Source organism: Hylobates moloch, unplaced genomic scaffold (assembly GCF_009828535.3).
Source record: "Hylobates moloch isolate HMO894 unplaced genomic scaffold, HMol_V3 SCAFFOLD_14, whole genome shotgun sequence".
Taxonomy (NCBI): Eukaryota; Metazoa; Chordata; class Mammalia; order Primates; family Hylobatidae; genus Hylobates; species Hylobates moloch.
The window spans coordinates 79,468,339-79,491,085 of record NW_026652289.1 but is presented as its reverse complement, the minus strand read 5'-3'; the positions used below and the strand labels follow the sequence as shown (position 1 = coordinate 79,491,085).

At 38.6% G+C, this 22,747-nt stretch overlaps 2 protein-coding genes across 2 annotated transcripts in view; one reads left to right on the top strand and one right to left on the bottom strand.

The window, feature by feature from the left end:
* ACTC1 (actin alpha cardiac muscle 1) overlaps positions 1-17,186 on the bottom strand; it is a 56,046-nt gene extending 38,860 nt beyond the window's left edge. Inside the window, exon 1 of the mRNA XM_058427431.1 lies at positions 17,065-17,186. The gene's annotated coding sequence lies outside the window, so the exon portion shown is untranslated. The remainder of the gene's footprint in view (positions 1-17,064) is intronic.
* A 2,643-nt stretch (positions 17,187-19,829) lies between these two features.
* On the top strand, positions 19,830-20,481 carry LOC116482486 (large ribosomal subunit protein eL18-like). Its single transcript, XM_032753575.2, has one exon. The coding sequence runs from the start codon at positions 19,864-19,866 to the stop codon at positions 20,428-20,430; it is 567 nt and encodes a 188-aa protein (XP_032609466.1). The 5' UTR covers positions 19,830-19,863; the 3' UTR covers positions 20,431-20,481.
* The last annotated feature ends 2,266 nt before the right edge of the window (positions 20,482-22,747 follow it).

The window sequence follows — 22,747 nt, the reverse complement described above, 5'->3', positions numbered from 1 at the left end:
CCACTTGTTTACTAGGTAAAAACATATGGGTCACTGATGAAATGCACACCAGTATGCCACCCGTCCTCCAAAAGTCCCAATTCTCTATGTGACAACACAGTACTTCCATGATTTGGAGGTTATCATTTGTGAAACATACTGTTGATTCAATAACAGATATTTGGGGGAAAATAAGCCATTCTATAAAGCACATATATAGTTGTAAATGTTAAAATAGAGAGGAAAGGTACATCTTAGAATATAGGAAATAAAACTTTCTCATAAAATACATATACATATACACCATTTTTTCTCACAAGTATACCTATATATATTTCAATGTATGTCCCTCTCTCCCTCCCTTCCTTTCTCTTTCTCTCTCTTTGACTCTCTCTCTCTCATTCTCTTCCTCCAACCAACACACATCATCATCATCATCATCAATGTGGGAAAACACAGTAAATATATTTCAATCTCACATCCCGATTAGCACATGCCACTATTAGAAGCACACTTCTCACATAAGTGATAGAATTCTCACGGTTTGGGTGCCATTTTCCCTTCTTTAAATATTTCAGTGCCAATGAGAATTTCAGCATGACAATATCATGGGAAGTTTGAATTTACTTTAGGAAATTCCCAAAGTAGATAAAGAACTTCTAAACATCACATTCGCACAAGATAGCTACGTTTAAATAGCAGTGGCAATCCTAACTTTGATTTTCATTGTGGTTAGAGGCTTTTGAATCACATTACCAATGAAACTGGATTCTTTTTATGTCACTTCATCTAATTTTAATTATTTAGGATCAGTCACTTTCTAGAACTCAATAAAGTAAACAGGTTAGATGTGACATTTTGAGGAAAGTTAAACATGGCTCCTAACCACAGGAGAAAAATATAAGGCAGAAGATAGAAGATAAACAAGAATAGAAGATGACATAGCCATCTGTCAGCCTCCCAAAGGATATGTTGTTTCTCATGACAGTGTTTCCTGCTTTCTTTTTCAATTCTATACTGGGCAGCATGTTAGCAACATTCAGGTATAGGATTGAGAGAGACTCAACTGATAATAGTTAACTATCTTTAGGTATTCCTGATATATAGCCCGGCTTGTCCACTAACAGATTTTGGATGATGGTTTTAAAGCACAGGTTTTAACCCAAGACAGAAATCTTAAAGCTACTGAAGAAAAACTGACTTTTTTACATGTATGTGTGTGTATACTTTTCAAATACAAGGCAAGAGATACCATGGACAAAATCATTAGAGAAGGTAAAGACTTCTGGTTTACTAGAATAATCTTAAACTATCTCATGATAAACAACTAAAAAGGCCAGATCAAATAAAGCAGTACATGTTTTTTGTAAGTTTATGGAAGTCTCTGTAAGAAAAAGAAATTTGCAGATGCTAGGAAGAAAGAGGGAACTGAAAATCTGAGAGGTAAGAATGTGTTCTGATGGAGCAGCTATTCTAGAAAATACTTATATAACAACCTAACGGATTGAGTAATGTTTTTCCCTTTGTGTTGGCTTAAAATTCTGTAAATTTTACCTTAGAATTACAAATCTGATATGCACAGATTTTAAGTATGTAAATTGATGATTTTTGAAAAATGTACACACCCATATAACTCATACCCCCAATCATGATATGGAACATCTCCATCACCCCCAGAAAGCTCCCTCAGATCCCCTTCCAGTCAATTTCTACACCCACAGACAATTATTGTTCTGATTCCTACCACTATATATTCTTATCATTGTCTTCCCCAATTTTATGTAAATAGAATCACAATGTATGTATTCTGTCAGGCACGGAGGTTCACACCTATAATCCTAGCTACTTCGTGAGGTTGAGGTGAGAGGATCACTTGAGGCCAGGAGTTCAAGACCTGCCTGGGCAACATACCAAGATTCCAATTTCTAAAAAATTTTCTTAAATGTATTTTTGTATTCTTTAGTGTATGACTTCTTTCACTCAACATAATGTTTTTTCGGAAATTCAAGCACGGGGTTGTGCTTCGGTAATTCATTCTTACTTACTGCTGAGTAATGATGCCTTGTATATAAATGGAATACTTAGTCCAGTGGATAGACATTTGGTTATTTCTTATTTTTTACTATTATGAATAAAAATGCTATACACATTCTTGCACAAGTCTTTTTTGTTTTCATTTCTCTTGGGTAAACACCTAAAAGTAGAATTGTTGGGTAACAAAGTAGGTATATGTTTAACTTTTTAAAAAAATTACATATTTTTTAATGTTTAACTTTTTAAGAAACTACCAAAATGTTTTCCTAAGTTATTGAAGCAATCTACAGTCTCATCAGCAATGTGTGATAGTTCTAGTTGATCCACAACTTCACCAATATTTGATGTCATCTTACAATAAATATATAATTTTAGCTGTTCTATGGGGTATAAAATTTTCTCATTTTTAATTGTATTTCCTTAATGACTAATAATTCTGAGAATTTTTTTCTGTTCTCAGAAAATGCTCAAGTGACTACTGTATGTCTTCCTTTGTGAGGTGTCTATTCAAGTCTTTCATCCATTTAAAAAATTGGATTGTCTTTTTGTTATTGATTTGTAAGAATTTTTTTTGAGACAGGGTCTCACTCCGTTGCCCAGGCTGGAGTGCAGTGGCACAGTCAAAGCTCACTGCAGCCTCCAACTCCTGGGCTCAAGTGATCTTCTGCCTCAGCCTCCTGAGTAACTGGGACTACAGGCATGATCCACCATGCCTGGTTAATTTTTTGTTTAAGAGATGGGATCTCGCTATGTTGCCCAGGCTTGTCTTGAAATCCCGGCCTCAAGCTGTCCTCCTGTCATGGCCTCCCAAATTGCTGAGATAACAGGAGTAAGCCACCTTGCCCAGCCTGATTTGTAAGAATTCTTTGTATATTTCAACTGTAAGCCCTTTAGCAAATATAAATATTTCAAATGTTTTCTCCTATTCTTGGCTTGGCTTTTTATTTTCTTAATGGTGTCTTTTAGTAAGTAGTTTTTAATTTGATGAAAGACAATTTATCGTTTTTCTCTACTTCATGCTTTTTGTGTCTTGTCTAAGAAATCTGTGATTACCTCAAGGACATGAAAATATTCTTTTGTTTTCTTCTAAAAGCTTTATAGCTTTAGATTTTATGTTTAGGTCTATGATCAATCTCAAACTAATTTTTCTGTTAGGTATAAGGTGAAGAATCAAGGTTTATAGATTTATCCAGTTATTCTGTTGGCTTAAAAGATTTATTCTTTTAATTGAATTGAATTGCCATTGAATTGCCTTGGTCCTATTGCCAAAAATCACTTGGCTATATGTATCTGGGCCTATTCTGGACTCTAGTCTGTTATATTAACATATTTTGCTGTAATTTTGCCAATATTCTAGTCTTGATTAGTGTAGCTTTGCAGAAAGTATTGAAATCGAGTAATATGTCATTCAACTTTATTTATTTCAAAATTTTTTGGCTATTTTAGATTCTTTGGATATCTAATAGCTTTTGGACCAGTTTTCCAATTTCTCACAAAGAAACAGTCTGGGATGGGTGCAGTGGCTCATGCCTGTAATCCCAGCACTTTGGGAGGCTGAGGTAGGAGGATCCCTTGAGCCCATGAGTTTGAGACTCACCTGGGCAACATAGGGAGATCCTGTCTCTATTAAAATATTTTTTCAGAAAAAATTTTTTAAAGTGTGATTGGATTTTACTTGGATTTGCACTGAATATGTGAATAGACTTGGGGTGAACTGACATCTCAACAATTATCAAGTCTTTCGATTCATGAACACGGTATGTCATTCAATTTATTTAGGTATTTGTTAATTTTTCTCAGCAATGTTTTATAGTGTTAGGTTAGTAGAGATCTTGCTTACCTTTTATTACACTTATTCTTCTCTTCTTATAATTTTGATGCTGTTGTAAATGTAAAATTTAACATAATTTTTGACTGCTAGTATATAGAAATAAATTTTAATTTTGTATATTGAGCTCTTATCCTAAAAATGTGCTAAATTAATTTGATTGCATAGACTTTTTGTAGATTATGATTTTCTATGTAGATGATCATGTCATCTGCAAATAAAGACAGTTTTACTCACGTTTTTCTGATAAATATGCCTTTTATTTCCTCCTCCCCCATTGCACTGGCTATGACTGTCATGACAATATTGAATAGAAATTGTGAGCACAGACATTCTTGCCTTTTTTCTCATCTTATGGGTAAAGCATTCATTATTTTATAATTAAGCATGATGTTACCTGTAATTTCTTTGTAGCTGCTTTTTATTAGATTGAGGAAGTTTTCTTTTATTCCCAGACTGCTGAGAGTTTTTAACCAAAAATGGGCATTGAAATTTTATAAACATTATTCTGCATTTGTCTAGATGATCACATATTTTTTCTCCTTTTTTCTGTTAATGTGGGGAACTAAGTTGATGATAATTGTTTCATTTTTGAATGTTAAACCAACTTGAATTGGTTTAAACCCCACTTAGTAATGGCCTAACCTAGAGTTTCAGTATGGGAAACACTATCAATGGGCTTAAAAAATCCAGTTCACTAATATCACAGGGTACAAGAGAATTTTTGTGTCCTTAAAAAAAGATTCACCTAAGGCCGGGCGCGGTGGCTCATGCCTGTAATCCCAGCACTTTGGGAGGCCAAGGCAGGCGGATCACAAGGTCAGGAGATCGAGACCATCCTGGCTAACATGGTGAAAGCCCGTCTCTACTAAAAAATACAAAAAATTAGCTGGGCGTGGTGGCAGGTGCCTGTAGTCCCAGCTACTCAGGAGGCTGAGGCAGGAGAATGGCATGAACTCGGGAGGCGGAGCTTGCAGTGAGCCGAGATGGCGCCACTGCACTCCAGCCTGGGCGACAGAGCAAGACTCTGTCTCAAAAAAAAAAAAAAGCTTCACCTATTACGGAGTGGAGAACATTGCTGTGTAGGAGAATTATATGGGAACAACAGATACTGATAAAAATGGGTATTGTTAAGGCAGAATTCTGTAACCCAAGATGAAGACACCAGCTGATTCAGTGTCTATAGAAGACTCACTCGTAAATTCATAGATGGTGCCCCTTGCTGCATTCTTGGCTGAAGGGGCTAGGGTGCTCTCTTCAACCTAATTTATAAGGGCACTAGTCCCATTCATGACAGCAGAGCCCTCATGACCTAATCACCTACCTAAGGCCCCATGTCTTAATATTACCGCATTGAGGATTAAGTTTCAATATATGAATTTGGTGGAGGGAACACCAATATTCTGACTATAGTGGGGTGGAAAGATTTAGATATCTATATATAAATACGCCTGAAAGGTTGTTCAATTCTGATAAAATTTAAAGATAATGAGAAAAAGATTTTTCTGAGCATGGCAACTCCTATTATGCTGTACTTTAAAGGGAATAGAGAGGACTCTGGTATTAGTCCCATCTTCTGCCTCTTTAAAAAGCTATTGGTATGCACTCAACACTGGAGTACCCAGCTATATAAACAAATATTATTAGAGCTAAAGAGAGAGATAGATCTAAATACAATAAGAGTTGGAGATTTCAGCACCCCACTTCTCAGCATTGGACAGATGTCCCAGACAGAAAATCAACAAAGAAACATTGGACTTAATCTTCACTATAGAACAAATGAACCTAATAGATATATACAGAACATTTTATCTAATGGCTGCAGAATGCATATTTTTCTCCTCAGTATATGGACCATTCTCAAGAATAGGCCATATATTAGGTCACGAAGCAAGACTTAAAACATTCAAAAAATAAAAAAAAATCTTCTCTGACCACAGTGGAATAAAACTACAAATTAGTAACAAAAGGAATTTTTGGAAACTACATAAACACATGGAAATGAAATGATATGCTCCTGAATGACCAGTGGGTCAATGAAGAAATTAAGAAGAAAATTGAAATATTTCTTGAAACAAAGGATAATGTAAACACTACAACTACATACCAAAACCTATGGGATACAGCAACAGCAGTGCTAAGAGGGAAATTTATAGCTATAACAACCTACATCAAAAAGAAGAAAAACTTCAAATAAATAAATTAAATTAGAAAAGCAAGAGCAAGCCAAACCCAAAATTAGTAGAAGAAAAGAAATAAAGATCAGAGCAGAACTGAATGAATTTGAAATGAAGAAAATAATACAAAAGATCAATAAAACAAAAAGCTGTTTTTTTGAAAAATATAAACAAAATTGACAAACCTTTAGCTAGACTAACCAAGAAGAACAGATAGAAGACCCAAATAAATAAAATCAGAGATGAAAAAGGAGACATCACAACGGCTACCACAGAAACTCGAAGGATGATTAGTGGCTACTATGAGCAATTGTATGCCAATAAATTGGAAAATCTAGAAAAAATGGGTAAGTTTCTAGACATGCACAACTTACCAAGATTGAACCATGAAAAAATCCAAAACCTGAACAGACCAATAAAAAGCAATGAGATTGAAGCTGTAACGAAAAGTCTCCCAGTAAAGAAAAGCCTGGGACCCAATGACTTTACCACTAAATCCTATCAAACATTTAAAGAACTAATACCAATACTCAAATTTTCCCAAAAAATGGAGGAAGAGGGGATACTTCCAAACTCATTCTCAGAGGCTAGTATTATCCTGATGCCACAACCAGACAGAGATACATCAAAAAAGAAAACTACAGATCAGTCTCTCCAATGAATAGTAATGCAAAAATTCTCAACAAAATACTAGCAAACCAAATTCAACAATACATTAAAAAGACCATTCATCATGACCAAGTGAGATTTATCCCAGGGATGCAAGAATAGTTCAACAAATGCAAATCAATCAATGTGATACATCATTATCAACAGAATGGAGGGCAAAAAAACAGATGATAATTTCAATTGATGCTGAAAAAGCATTTGATAAAGTTCAACATCCCTTCATGATAAAAACTCTCAAAAAAGGTATAGAAGGAACATACCTCAACATAATTAAGGCCATATATGACAGACTCACAGTTAGTATCATACTGAATAAGGAAAAATGGAAAGCCTCTTAGATCTGGAACATGATAAGGATGCCCACTTTCACCGTTGTTATTCAACATACTACTGGAAGTCTTAACTAGAGCAATCAGACAAGAGAAGAAATAAAGGGCATCCAAATTGGAAAGAAAGAACTCAAATTATCCTTTTTTGCAGATGACATGATCTTATATTTGGAAAAACCTAAAAATCAACATACAAAAATCAGTAGCATTTCTATATGACAACAGAGAACAATTTGAAAAAGAAATTTAAAAAGCTATCCCATTTACAAGTGCTACAAACAAAATTAAATACCTAGGAATTAACCAAAGAAGTGAAAGATCTCTACAATTAAAACTATAAAACACTGATGAAAGAAACTGAAGAGGGCACAAAGAAATGGAAAGATATTCCATGTTCATGGATAGGAAGAATCACTATTGTTTAGATATCCATACTACCTAAAGCAATATACAGTCTCAATGTAATCTCTATCAAAATACCAATGACATTCTGCATAGAAATGGAAAAAAAGTCCTAAAACGTATATGGAATAAAAAAAAAAACTAGAATAGCTAAAGCTATCCTGAGTAAAAGGAAGAAAACTGGAGGAATCATGTTACCTGGCTTCAAAGTATACTGCAGACTATGGTAACCAAAACAGCATGGTACTGACATAAAAACAGACACACAGACCAATGGAACAGAATAGAAAACCCAGAAACAAATCCACATACGTATAGTGAACTCATTTTTGACAAAGTTGCCAAGAATGTACATTGGGGAAAAGACAGTCTCTTCAATAATTGATGCTGGGAAAACTGGATATCCATATTCAGAAGAATGAAACTGGATCCCTATCTCTCACCTCATACAAAAGTCAAATAAATTTGGATTAAAGACTTAAATCTAAGACCTCAAACTATGAAACTACTACAAGAAAACACAGGGGAAACTCTCCAAGACATCAGTCTGGGCAAAAATATCTTGAGTAATACCCCCCAAAGCACAGGCAACACCTAGATTGGTTTCCTCTTACCTTTTCTAGAGATGATGGTGATGACAGCAGTCTACCAATGTTTTTGCATTTCTCTGGCTCTCCAGATATGGTAATGAATGAATGAATGAATGAATGAATGAATGAATGAATGAATAAATAATTGTAAATGCCTGGGAGAAGCAAAGATACCCAAGCATAAATTTCCTATCTTTAAGATTTTGGGCCAGGCATGGTGGCTCACGCCTGTAATCCCAGCACTGTGGGAGGCCGAGGCAGGTAGATTACCTGAAGTCAGGAGTTTGAGACCACCCTGGCTAACATGGCGAAACCCCATCTCTACTAAAAGTACAAAAATTAGCTGGGCATGGTGGCATGTGCCCGTAGTCCCAGCTACTCAGGAAGCTGAGGCAGGAGAATCACTTGAACCTGGGAGGCAGAGGTTGCAGTGAGCCAAGATTGCTCTAATGCACTCCAGCCTGGGTGACACAGCGAGACTCAAAAAATAAAAAAAGAAAAAAAATGGATTTGTCTATGCACATTGCCACATTCAGGTGAGCTAGAGTTTGGAGCTCACTAGGTAATGATTAATGCCGACCCCAAGCAACATATACAGCTGCAGGACGGCCAGCATCCTTCAGATGCTCCACACAAATGGATACATGATTGGTGAACTTCCCCTGCTGAGTTGTTAAGTGGGGCCATGCTAGTTTCCCAGGCTTGAAAAGAAATGAAAAGGGCAATCTCCTAGGACATTTAGGTCACCACACCAAGAAGGTGGCCTTAGCTCATAAGCTTTCTTATGGCTCCGCTCCACACATAAACATCTCTGTTAATATCCACACCTCCTTCCTCCAAGTGGTCAGATTTTAGATGTCTTAGTGACCCCACAATGGCAAAGTTTTTCTTTGTTCAATGCTCCAGGCAAGATTTAATCACAGCATCTTGGAGCTGGAATGGCCCTTAAAAATCTGGTCAAATCAAGGCTGCTGGGATTCAGACTTTGTGCCTCCTGGCTTCTCAGTCTACAGTGCTATTGCATACCTTCTCTATTCAAGAAGAAGGAGGAAAACATTTCATTTGGGCCTCGGTGAAAGTGAAAAGGAAAGGAGAGGTGAGAATTGACTCTCTGCCCCATTGAGTAATGGTAAGTGGAGGAGAAAACAGGCCAGTGAAGACAAGGGGACTGAAACAGATTGGGGAGGGCAGTGAGAAGCTTAAAACCTATGACTAGGGAAGGTTGCAGTGAATGTTGTTAGGAAGCAGACAGGAACCCATGGAAGAGTCCAGGCCATGAGTCAGAAGCAGGAGAGGCTTTTGAGCAGTCACAGTCCAGCAAGCACCACCTTAATGGTAGGCAGCTACTGTGCAGATGCCTGCCTGAGCCTCCCTCTTGGCCAGAGGCAGTCACAGCTGAGTGGTGAGTCAGCACCAAGCAGTCATTCATCCTTTTTCGAAGCCAAGACTCTAGTCATTTCTGAAAAAATAATAAATACAAAAGGATCAAGGAGAAAGTGTTTTTATTTTTCCTTCATAAAGAATGTAAGTGGACCTATTATATGTTTTACTAATAAAAGCAGCCACGTCTTAAGAGCACCATGGGTGCTACATTAATAAATTTCGTCCATCATTGATGCTGCCAGTGGTGCCAAAGGATAGATGTTGTTTGGCCAACAGTGACATTTGAGGATCTGTCAATGCACCACTGTCCACTAGAAAAACATTTCCAAAAGCCACGTGAGGGCTTTTACTCATTTAAGAGGCCAGAGTGAGCCAGCTCATCATCACATGTATTTCAATAATAGACAAAAAAAATTCTGTGCAACCAATTGTCTCAGCAGCTCCTTCTCCACATCCCCAGAGCCTCTGTCTTATTTCCTAGTGGCACATACCAGCCTCTCCTGTTTCACTAAACCCAGAGTCCACCCTTCTGGGCAGCACTTCCATGCATGAGCCAGTCACAGTATAGGCCCTGTACTCAAATATCCCAATTCAAATCCTGCTTCCACCACTTACCAGCTATGTAAAACTTGGGCATGCTTCTTAATTTCCTTAAGAAATTTAAGCTTCTATTTCCTTATTTGCATAACAGAAAATATTATAGTACCATGGGGTTTGCATCAAATGTAATCATTTGTATAAAACACATATCACAGTATCTGATGCACAAGTGCTCGGTAAATATCATCATCACCATCACTATCATCAACATCACCACCACCACCATCACCATAATCATCACCATCACCATCATTACATCATTGTCACCACCACCATCATCACTACCACGATCACCGTCATAATCACAACTACCAACACCATCACTGTCATCATCACCACCCTCACCATCATCACCATCTCCATCACTACCATCTCCATCACCATCATCACCATCTCCATCACCATTATCATCATCATCATCACCATCACCCTCACCACGACCACCATCCTCATCATTATCACCACCCTCACCCTCACCTTCACCATCATCATCACCATCATGATCACCATCACGATTACCTTCAGCATCATTATCAGCAGCAATAGCAACAGCGGCATCTCAGGTCTTTTCCCCACTCAGGCTATGCCTGTCCTGTGTCTTCCTCCCTCAGCATGCTGTTCTCCAGCACTGATTTGCTAAACCAATGTGTGCCAAAAGCAGAGGATTTGGACAATGCCGGGACTGAGAAGGAACATGTTTGACCAGATCTTTTAGAACATTTCAAACCATACAAAGCAGGTGAAAGGCTGGTCCCTATTTATTATACCATGGTTCTATCCAATGGAAGGGTGTGATGCCTGGCAAGGGCATCCCAAAAAGTTTTGGCCAATTAAATAATATCTGAAACTTTTTGGACAAGCAAACCAAGGCATATGCCTCTTGTTCATATCAGGTGGTTTCTAAGCTGCTTCAAACAGGAAAGCTACTCTTGAATTCAGTCTTGTGTGGGAGACAAGGACATCCAAAAGCAACTAACTGTACCATCATGGGATAATGCTACCAGCCAGATGATAACAGTCATAAAAATGGTAATGACAGCTACTATTTATTGAGTCCAACTATATGTCTTGCATTATACTGGTCAATTCCCATATCTCAACATATTTAGTCTTTATAACAACTCTTCACAGATGCTATCATGACCCCAATCATGCAGATGAGGGAACTATAGCAATGTGGTCAAAGATCACCCAGTTAGCAAGTGGCAGAGCTACTTCAGTTATTTTTGAGTTAGGTCCATCTGACTCCAAAACTACTAATCCACATTGGGTGGCTGGAAGGCTGAGAGAGGCAGCCATGGGAGAGCACAGCCGAGGAGTGACTGATTTCATAAGAAAGGGAGGTGGGAAAATCTTCACAGAGGGGATGAATTTGACCTTGTAGAAGGAGTTTGCTAGGGCAGCAAGAAAGGGCTTTTTAGCAAAAGAAGCCATGTGAACAACCATATAGAAACATCCCAGATTTGGGGACAAGGGAAGGATGTGCACAGCGTGATGGCAGCACAGAGCACATGAAATGATGCCAACATCTTCCAGCCTGATCCCTCTGGGTTGACTATAGTGTCCCAGAACCAGCACAACCGCCTTGCTTCTTTCGCAGCTGGTAGGGCCTACGATGTTGCCTTGCCCCATTACATTTTCCAATCTCTTCTTGCTCTCCTCGACTCCAGATGCTGTGCCACCTGACATGTAATACTGCCCTACTGGGACTGGTCCCTGGCTTCCTTTCCCAATCATCATTAATTCCTCCAAATAGTCTGCTTCCTGTCACTCGGAACAATCAGCTCATAGAATCTAGCTTAAGACAGAGGACATTTTCCAAGTGTTGTCTTGAGCCCCCAAAATGGGCTTAGACATTACCTTCTAGGCCAGAGGTTCCTAACTGCAGATACGTAGATGGGCTCCATAGATTCACAAACCATTAGAATACACGCAAAAGTATTGTAGCTGAAGTTTTAAGGGAAAATGAAGCTCTCATTAGAGTCAAAAAAGGAAAGGAAACCTGGCTTTTCCAAAAGATTAAAAATGATATCAGTGCTGGGCTGTTCAATACCATATGTAGCCACTAGCTACATGCAACAATTTAAATTATCTAAAATTAAATAAAATTTAAAATTCAATTACTCAGTCTCACTAGCCACATTTCAAATGCACATGTGGACACTGAACAGCACAGATTCCAGAACATTTCCGTCTTTGCAGAAAGTCTGATTGGAAAGTGCCAGCATAGATAACGGGGAGCTGTTGAGGATGCTGAAGAGGGGAATAACGTGATGAGCTACGTAATTGGAGAAGCTAACTGTAGCAGCAAAATGGAGGACAGATTTGGGAGGGAAAAGCCATAGTCAGGGAAAGCAGCTGGGAGGAACTGATTGTGGTAGCAGTGGGAATGGAGAGGAGGTCACAATTTTGAGGAATGTTTCAGAGCACTTGAGGAAAGACTGAGTCAGGGGATAGAGGCAGAGAAAGAAGACAAAGACAACTCGAAGCTTTCTTATTTGAACAGTAGAAAATGCTTTCTACAGAGCTCCTGTCTGGCCTCCTCTTTTGCCACTGCTCCCTTCATTCACCTTGAACACCCTGGGCCAGGTCCTGTGTCAGGGCCCTCAAGGTGCCTTTCCCTCTGCTTGGAATACTCTTGCTCTAGGTCTCTGAATGTCTCCCTCCCTCACCTCCTGCAAGTGTTTGTTCACTGGTGCCTTGTAAGCATGAATACTAGGAGCATCGCGAAGCAGATGCGAGGGTGAGGAAGAATGATGAGTCCTTCTGCGTGTGCTGAGTTTGAGGGGGTCCCATAAAATGCTGGTTATAGGTCAGCTGATCAATATCTGACACGTGTTCATTGAAGAAGGGTAGACTGTGTCCTGACAGGCCTGACCCAGAGCAGACTTGGGAAACAAGCAACACCACTCTCTCACCCCAGGTACCCAAGGCCTTCTAGTACCTTCTATCTTTTCAAATCTTCTCCCAGAAAATGTCCTGATACACTTATTAATACTAAGTCCTAAAACACTAATATGTGCAATGTTAGCCAACCCAAGTAGTTTTCATTTTAATTTGGAACAGGGTCCTAAGCTATAAGACTGAATCTCTCATGGTGGGGTTTTATGAATCAATGACAAATCTGTCGAAAACACACTTCCCTACTTCTCCCACCCAGAATAACTCATAGCTGGCTTTCTGATCTCCTTTGAGCTGACTAAAGCAATTTTTGAAAGGCATTCACTAGTAAGTGGACACAAAAATTCTTTGTGACTAACTCCTCATTACTCAGAAAATTTAAGTGGATCAAACATCCCATCCCCTCACCCTTTGAGTATGTTGGTAATCACAATGTTACTGTATAATGTGAAATTTTCCAAATAGAACTAAACTCAGGTCTATAAATATACATGATTAAGGCTTCAAATATAGCACTGCTTTATTTTCATGGGGGCTATTTCTGTGTGGTGATTGCCTGGCTGATTTGCAATTTCAGAATACAAATGGCTTTTCTCCATAACTAATAGGAAACTTGGCAGGGTGCTGCACACCCAGGCCCTCTGTGAAAAAGTCTGTTCAACAGTGGCAAGTGCTCTTCTTCTGAATTATATAAGCAGGGCTGACAAGAGGCAATGGTACAACTCCATATCCTGCTAAGTTGAAATAGTGTCTGTTTGGTTTTTCTTCTGGTGTGAGAGGAGTACTGACTCTTCTTGCAATAAATAATAACATGATCATGAGCATATATCCTTATTAAGTTCTAAATTAAATACACAAATTAGGTACAAATTAGGAATAAATGCAAATGAAGATTTCTCTGACCTTGGATTCGCAAGGAACTAAAAAATTTTTAAATAAAAATGATGTAACAAAATATTACATCATTCTTAAATAAATTTTAATAATAATGATGTAAATAAATTAATAACCATGGTGACTAAACCAAAGAGGAACTGCATGAAACAACTTATGGCTTTATCAGCAAAACACTGACTAAAGAGTTTATCATCTCCATTTAATAGAGAGGAAAGTAGGTTTATGATCTTACTGTATTCTCAATATCATAAAGCAACTTTTCTAATATCATCATAGACAATAAAACCCAACTCTGAGCCAGACCCTTCTAGGTAAACACAACAAAATGGCTATATTTTGAAATAGCTTAGATAATGACAGACTTTGGAGTCAAAGCTCTAATCCCAGTTCTCTCACTTATTAATTTTGTGGCTTTGGACAAATGTGGCTTAGGGAAGTTTTCTCTTAAGTATAATGGTGATTTTAAAGCAGTTTTAGACAATTTGATGTGTGTGAGAAGATAAAAATTAAAGTTAGAAGTTGCCAAGGCAATTAGGACTTGTAGAGAATCAAGAAGCCAGAGAGAAGAGGGGTGCAAAAATGTGAGGCCAACATCAGCATCAGTTTTCAAGTTATTTTCTGATTAAATTGTACAAGAGGCTCGAAAGTCAAAAAGAAAGTGGGTGCAAGGCAAAGTAGGGTTTCAGATAGTCTCATAATGTTATGGAGACAAAACCTGAGTTCAGAACTTGTCAAGGAGGACCTGAAAAATATCCCAGGCGCCTAGCTGGGATCTTTACAGGGCTACATCTTAGGAAGAGGGTGCGCCAGAGCTAGATGGACCTTCTCAAAGACAGCAAACCAGCCAGGGAGGCAGCATGGTCCCAGCTGGATTGGCGTGATCTGCCTCTGGCTCCTTGCAAAAGAAGAAGGTAAATCCTGTCTAGAGGGAGAAAACATCATCCAGAGCCTGCGCAATCATTCAGATACAATGTCAGGCATTCATTAAAGAATTGTCAGGCATAGCAAGATACAGGACTGAAAGAAAAATCTGACAACAGACAACTCCAGATACTGGAGTAATTGGGCACACTAAAATAACTGTAATCAATATGCTCAAGAAAATTGGTGACAGGAGTTTGCTCAAAGAATTGGAATTTGTTAAAAGAGAATAGAATGAAAATTATGAAGATGAAAAGTACAACTAAAATTAGAACTCAGTAGATGGGTTTAATAGCAAGCAGAGCAGAGCTGAAGAGGGGATTGGTGTGCTGGAAGAAAAGTGAGTCAAAAATACGCAGACTGCATCTAGGCACCTTCTAGGCAAACTGAGGAAAATCAAAGACAGGCCAGGCATAGTGGCAGTGGCTCACACCTATAATCCCACCACTTTAGGAGGCCAAGGCAGGCAGATCACTTGAGGCCAGGAGTTTGAGACCAGCCTGGCAACATGGTAGAATCCCATCTCTGCTAAAAATATGAAAGTTAGCCAGATGTGGTGGCACAGGCCTGTAATCCCAGCTATTTGGTGGGAGGCTGAGGCAAGAGAACCGCTTGAACTGGGGAGGCAGAAGTTGCAGTGAGCTGAGATTGTGCCACTGCACTCCAGCCTGCATGACAGAGCAAGACTGTCAAAAAAAAAAAAAAAATCAAACACAACATTTTAAAGAGCTGCAAGAGAAAAGAGACATTATCTTCAAAGGAGCAGAAAAAGACTGAGAGCTGACTTTTCCAATGAGAGACAGAGGCATAAGAAAATAAACTGACAATTTTTAAAGTGCTTAAATACATAGTGAATATACCCTTCAAAATTAAAGGTGAAAAAAAGACATCTCCAGACAGAGAATTTGTCAGCAGCACATTTGCATGAAAGGAAACATTTAAAAGCTTTAATTCTTCATAAAGAAAGAAAATTATCCAGAAGGAAGCACAAAATGGTAGGAAGGAATGAAGAGCAACGGAAAGGGTGAATCTAAATGAATATTAGCTTATAAAACAATAATAATGTTTTGATTACAAGGTAGAAAAATTACAGCCATGAGCCACGTGTGGTGGCTCATGCCTGTAATACCAGCACTTTGGGAGGCTGAGGTGGGTGGATCACCTGAGGTCAGGAGTTCCAGACCAGCCTGACCAACATGGTGAAACCCCGTCTCTACTAAATACAAAAAATTAGCTGGGCTTGGTGGTAAGTGCCTGTAATCCCAGCTACTTGGGAGGCTAAGGCAGGAGAATCGCTTGAACTGGAGAGGCGGAGGTTGCAGCCAGCCGAGATCACGCCACTGCACTCCAGCCTGGGCGACAAGAGCGAAACTCTGTCTGAAACAAAAAGGTAGAAAAATCTCTATACAAGAACAATTGCACAAAGCAGTGGCCAAGGTAGTTGTTTTATAAGGTCTTAGCATTGGCAGCATCATCTGGGAAGTGAAATAAGTATCCATTCTTAGTAGACTGTAATAAGCCACAATGCCTGTTGTAATCTTCAGGCTCACGGGTGAAAGAATGAATTACTAACAAACTAATAGAATGGAGAAAATGGAATAATTAAAATTCCTTTATATATCCAAAAGAAGGCAAGAAAGATGAGAAAAAGGAACATAAAACATGGAGAAATAAAACAGTTAATCAAAATACACCAGTAATTACATAAAATTCAAACATACTCTAATTAAAAGACAAAGATAGCTTGACTAATTATATATGTTGCTTACAAAAAAATCCTTAAATATAAAGAAACAGAAAGATCAAGCAAGAGGATGAGAATACCTATGCCATGACAAATCTAACCAAAAGACAAGTGGGGTAGTTATATTGTCATATAAGACAAGGTACACTTTAGGTCAAAAAGCATTACTAGAGTTAAGGACATTTGCTATTGATGAAAAGGCCCATCTACCAGGAATATAATTCTAAATTTGTGTATATCTAATAACATAGTCTTGAAATACATCAAGCAAAATATGACAGAATGCCAAAGTGGAATAAATCAGCTCATCATCATAGAGTACCCCTCCATGCTCCTGTAGGGTGTGCCAATACAAGACTGCTCTTTTCTCAGGCCATTTCTCCATAGGGTTGAGTTTGCAGCAAGTAGCCTTGGGGGATGAGGTTATGTCTCCTTCTGGGACAAAGAGCAGGCTTGTTTGATGCTTGCTGTAAAATGCATTGCCCATTATTTCTCTCCTATAACACAATCCACTGAGCACTCAGGCCTTCAGCTGGACCCTCCACATTACCTCTGTAGGGCTTGGGGAGAAGAAGGAACTGACAGAGGCAATGACACTCATGCTACTTACTGTGCTGAGTGAGTCTTCTGCTTATCACCCAGGAGTCTTAGGCCTTCTGCCAGCAATGCATAACTTATTAGCTTGTAAGTAGGTACAATCAAATCCCAAGCCCAACAATATGTTGCTTACAACAGAAAAATCCTAAATACAAAGACACAGAAAGGTTATGTAAGAGTGGAAAAAGTATGCCATTCAAAAAGCAACCAAAAGAAGCCTGGTGAAGCTATACTAATATAAGACAAAGTAGATTTTAAAATGAGAAGCATATTGAGAGTTAAAGACAGACAGTTGTAAATAATAATAATAATAATAAAGACTATCCATCAGGAAGGTATAATTTTGTTTGTATGCTTTTAATAACACAGCCTCAAAATACACAAAGCAAATTTGATGGAACTAAAAATAGAAATAAACCTGTAATTACACTGAGATTTTTTTAAAAACACACATTTCACAGTAACTGATAGAACATGCAGACAGAAAAAAAACCCACGAAACAATAACTGATAGAACAAGCAGACAGAAAAAAACCCCACAAAACATGAGGGGGTATAAGGGATTTGAACAAAATGATTAACAAACTCGGCCAAATTTTTATATATACCTAAGTACTATAGAATATACAGCACAATCTTTCCAAGTGTACGTGGAACATGTACTGGAAAAGTCATGAAAAATTTAAAAGGATTATCATAATACAGGCTAGGTTCTCTGACTGCAGTAGAGAAGCTAGAATTTTTTTTTTTTTAGAGACAGGGTCTCTCCCTCTGTTGCCTAGGCTAGAGTGCAGTGGCACCATCATGGCTCACAGCAGCCTCGACCTTCCTGGATTCAGGTGATCCTCCTACCTCAGCCTCCCAAGTAGCTGGGACTACAGGTATCTGCCACCATGCCTGGCTAATTTCTTTCATTTTTTGCAGAGACAAAGTTTTGCCATGTTGCCCAGGCTGGTTTCAAACTCCTGGGCTCAGTCTGCCCACCTCAGCCTCCCAAAGTGCTAGGATGATAAGCATGAGCCACTGCATGCAGCCGAAGCTAGAAATTAATAACAAAAAGAAGAAAAATGCCCAAATGCTTTAGAAATTAAGTAATCCACTTTTTTTTTTTTTTTTTTTTTTTTTTTTTGAGACAGAGCCTTGCTCTGTCGACTAGGCTGGAGTGCAACGGTGCGATCTCGGCTCACTGCAACCTCCACCTCCTGGGTTCAAGCGATTCTCCTGCCTCAGCCTCCCAACTAGCTGGGATTACAGGCATGTGCCACCATGCCCAACACATTTTTGTATTTTTAGTAGAGACGGGGTTTCACCATGTTGGCCGGGCTGGTCTCCAACTCCTGACCTCAGGTGATCCACCCACCTCGGCCTCCCAGAGTGCTGGGATTACAGGCGTGAGCCACCAAAGCCAGCCCACTTCTTAAAAAGTATTTTTTGTTGAGGTGAAACTCACATAAAACTAACCAATTTAAAGTGAATAATAACATGAAATTTAAAATTTTTCATTTTAAGTGAAGAATTTAGTGGCATTTAGTGCATTCCCAATGTTGTGCAACCATCATCTCCATTAATGTTCTAAAACATTTTCAGTGAAAATGAAAAAACATGGGTTAAAAACGAAATCACAATGGAAATTAGAAAACATTTTGAACAGAATGTTAATGAAAATGTGATACAGCATGTGTGGGATATAGCTAAAGCTCTGCTATGAACATATTATATATTACTTTTCCCAATATAAATCTGAAAATTCAGCTTTATAATGGACAAATTCCTAAGATAACACAACTTACCAAAACCAACACAAAAAGAAATAGTGTAGTCTTACATTGATAAATACATTGAATCTGAAATTTAAAATCTTCCCACAAAGAAATCTAGCCTTAGATTGTTTCACTGTTGAATTTTTCCAAGTGTTTAAAGAAGAAATAATATCAATGTTACAAAAAACACTTCCAGTGAATAAAAATAGAGTACTCAAAAAACAAAACAAAACAAAACAAGAAAACACCCTGCTGCCTGTAATCCTAGCACTTTGGGAGGCCAAGGTAGGCAGACTTATTGAGTCCAGGAGTTTGAGACCAGCCTGGGCAACGTGGTGAAACTCTGTCTCTACAAAAAACACAAAAATTAGCCAGGCATGGTGGTGTGCACCTGTAGTCCCAGCTACTTGGCTGATGTAGGAGGCTGATGTGGGAGGATCACTTGAACCCAGAAGGTGGAGGTTGCAGTGAGCCAAAATTGCGCCATTGCTCTCCAGCCTGGGCCACAGAATGGGACCTCGTCTCAAAAAAAAAAAAAAAAGGACTTCCCAATTCAGTTTATGAAGTCACTCTAATCTTGATATTTAACCTAACAAGTATGGTACAATAATAATTATTATTCTGATAGACCAATCTTTCTCATAAACATGAATACAAGAATGCTAAATAAAATACTAGCAAACGTAATATAGTACGTATTAAAAAAGATTAGGATTGTAAGGTTAATTTAATATTTAAAAAAAAAAAAATGTCAACTTCTACTTCTGCTCATCTCAGTACATCCCCACTATAATCAAGTAAAAGTGGACAAAATATATGAAGCAACTATTTTCAGACATTGACCAACAGGCAGCATAGTTTCATCATCCTGGAGAGGAAGAAAAGGAAAAAGTTAGCCCTGTGATTGCCCTGGCTTTCGCCTACAGGCAATTTTTGAAGAGCAGCAGTTTGCCTTTACCAAGAGGGAACCTAAGTAGAAGCCCAGCAGTCTCACTGAATTTAAGAGACAGAAACTTGCTCTTTCCGGTCCTGGCCGAGCAGGAGGCGCCATCATGGGAGTCGACATCCGCCACAACAAGGACCGGAAGGTTCGGTGCAAGGAGCCCAAGAGCCAGGATATCTACCTGAGGCTGTTGGTCAAGTTGTACAGGTTTCTGGCCAGAAGAACCAACTCCACATTCAACCAGGTTGTGCTGAAGAGGTTGTTTATGAGTCGTACCAACCGGCCGCCTCTGTCCCTTTCCCAGATGATCCGGAAGATGAAGCTTCCTGGCCGGGAAAACAAAACGGCCGTGGTTGTGGGGACCATAACGGATGATGTGCGGGTTCAGGAGGTGCCCAAACTGAAGGTATGTGCACTGCGCGTGACCAGCCGGGCCCGCAGCCGCATCCTCAGGGCAGGGGGCAAGATCCTCACTTTCGACCAGCTGGCCCTGGACTCCCCCAAGGGCTGCGGCACTGTCCTGCTCTCCGGTCCTCGCAAGGGCCGAGAGGTGTACCGGCATTTCGGCAAGGCCCCAGGAACCCCGCACAGCCACATCAAACCTTACGTCCGCTCCAAGGGCCGGAAGTTCGAGCGTGCCAGAGGCCAACGGGCCAGCCGAGGCTACAAAAACTAACCCTGGATCCTACTCTCTTATTAAAAAGATTTTGAATGCTGGAAAAAAAAGAGAGAGACAGAAACTTGGGAAGACTGTGCTGGCTAGAATTTGTAAGGCAGAGTAACTAAAAGGAGGAAGTTACACAAAGAAATGGCTCCGGAAATCTAAAGAGGGGTCGGTCCCCTTGAGTCTTGGCTGAATACTAATCTGTACATGCATGGGGTGAAACTTCCTGAGGTCAAAGGACAACTGCCTGGGAGCTCTACTAAACAATTCCTAGAGCTCATACAATAGAAAAGGTTTTAATTTATATCAACCCAAGTAGAAATACTTCATTGAAAACCTGGGGCATCCAACAGGAACCAGAGAAGGGTCATAGCTTGGTAATGGAGCTAAGTTAGCCCCAGAGTAAAGGTACTCTACACCTGTGTAACAAAGCTTAAAAACAAACATCAAAAAGGTAGATCTAATCCACATGTAACTGCCTGCCAAAACAAACCTCAACACTCTTTAAAGGAAGACAACAAAATCCAAACATCCAACAACACAGCATTTGTAATGTCCAGCATCCAATGAAAAATTACCAGGCATGTGAAGAGTAGCAACTTATGGCCCTAAGTAGAAAAAATCCAATCAATAGAAAAAATAAATCAATGTAATCCACCACATTAACAAAATAAAGAAAAGCATATGATTGGGGAGAGAGAGCATTAGGACAAATACCTAATGCACATGGAGCTTAAAACCTAGATGACGGGTTGATGGGTGCAGCAAACCACTATGGCACATGTATACCTATGTAGCAAACCTGCACGTTCAGCACAGGTATCCCAGAACTTAAAGTAAAATAAAAATAAATAAATAAAGGAAAGCATATGATCATTTTGATAGATACAGAAAAAGCATTTGTTAGAATTCAGCATACATTAATGATTAAAAAAGAAACAACTAGCAAGCTAGGAATAGAAAGAAATTCTTAAAATCTGATACAGATTATATGGAAAAACCTATAGCAAACACTATACTTAGTGGTGAAATATTGAACGTTTGCCCCTAAAACTGGGAAGAAACAAAGATACTTGTTCTGACCACCTCTATTCAACATTGTACTGGAGGCCTTCAAAAGGCCAATAAGGGTGAAAAAGAAAATGAAAGGCATATAGGTAGAAAAAGAAATTAAAAGTATAAAGATTGAAGAAAAAAACTCTTGTATTCACAGATGACATAATTATGTATGTAGAGAACCCAAAATAATCTATAGTCAAATTATAAGAAATAGGTGAATTCACTGAGATTGCTAAATACCAGTGCAAGATACAAAGATGTATTTCTATATATTAGTAACAAACAACTAGAAATGTAATTGTAAAAAGTATCACTTACACTAGTGTAAATAAATACCTAGGAATAAATTTAACAAAAAATGACCATGATCTTTATACAAAAAACTATAAAACGTTATTGAGTTTAAGAAGGCCTAAGTAAATGGAAAGAGTTACCATATTCCTAGGTTGTAAGATGCCAATTTTCCCCAAATTGATCTATAGATTTAGTGTAATCCCAATAAAAATCTAGTAAGTTTTTTTGTGGAACTGACAAAATAATTCTAGAATTTATACAAGGACTAAAAATTGCCAATAATCTTGAAGAATATAGCTAAAGGATACACAAAAGTTAATCAAAACTTATCATAAAGTTACAGTAATTAAAACAGTGAAATGTTGGCAAAAGAGATGAAATATATACCAGTGAAACAAAAGAAACTACAGAAACAGATCCACATATATATAATCACTTGATTTATGACAAAGATGTTACTACATTGTAGTGCAGCGCACTGTAGGATGGTCTCTTGAATAAATAGTACTCAGTTAATCTGCTGAACCCTACCTCACGTCATTCAGAGAAATGGATTTGAGAAGGCAAACACAAATGATTCAACTTATACAAAGATTAAAAACAGGCAAAACTAACTGTGATAGAAGATGGGACCTTAAAGATCAGCCAGTCTGACTTGGTTTCAAAGCGACAGTGTCGAAGCAAGCTGTTCTTATTTCTTCTTGTAGAAAACCAAAAACAAATATACAGCACCAAGATTATCACGAGAAGTATTTTAGAACTCAAGTTATGAAGAGAGATGGTTCTTGGGGCCACAGAGGAGTGGAAAAACACTGAGAAGACTGTAAGAAAATAAGACTCCCCTTTCTGCTGGGCACCAAGTCCACAGAAAATTTTCCTCCAACTTACTTGGTCACTAGTTTCTTTTATCTTTTCTCTCTCTCTCTCTTTTTTTTTTTTTTTTTTTTTTTTGTGTGTGAGATGGAGTCTTGCTCTG

What these genes read in the sequence shown, in the direction of transcription:
- LOC116482486 (XM_032753575.2), top strand. Translation starts at nt 19,864, where the DNA reads ATGGGAGTCGACATCCGCCACAACAAGGACCGGAAGGTTCGGTGCAAG.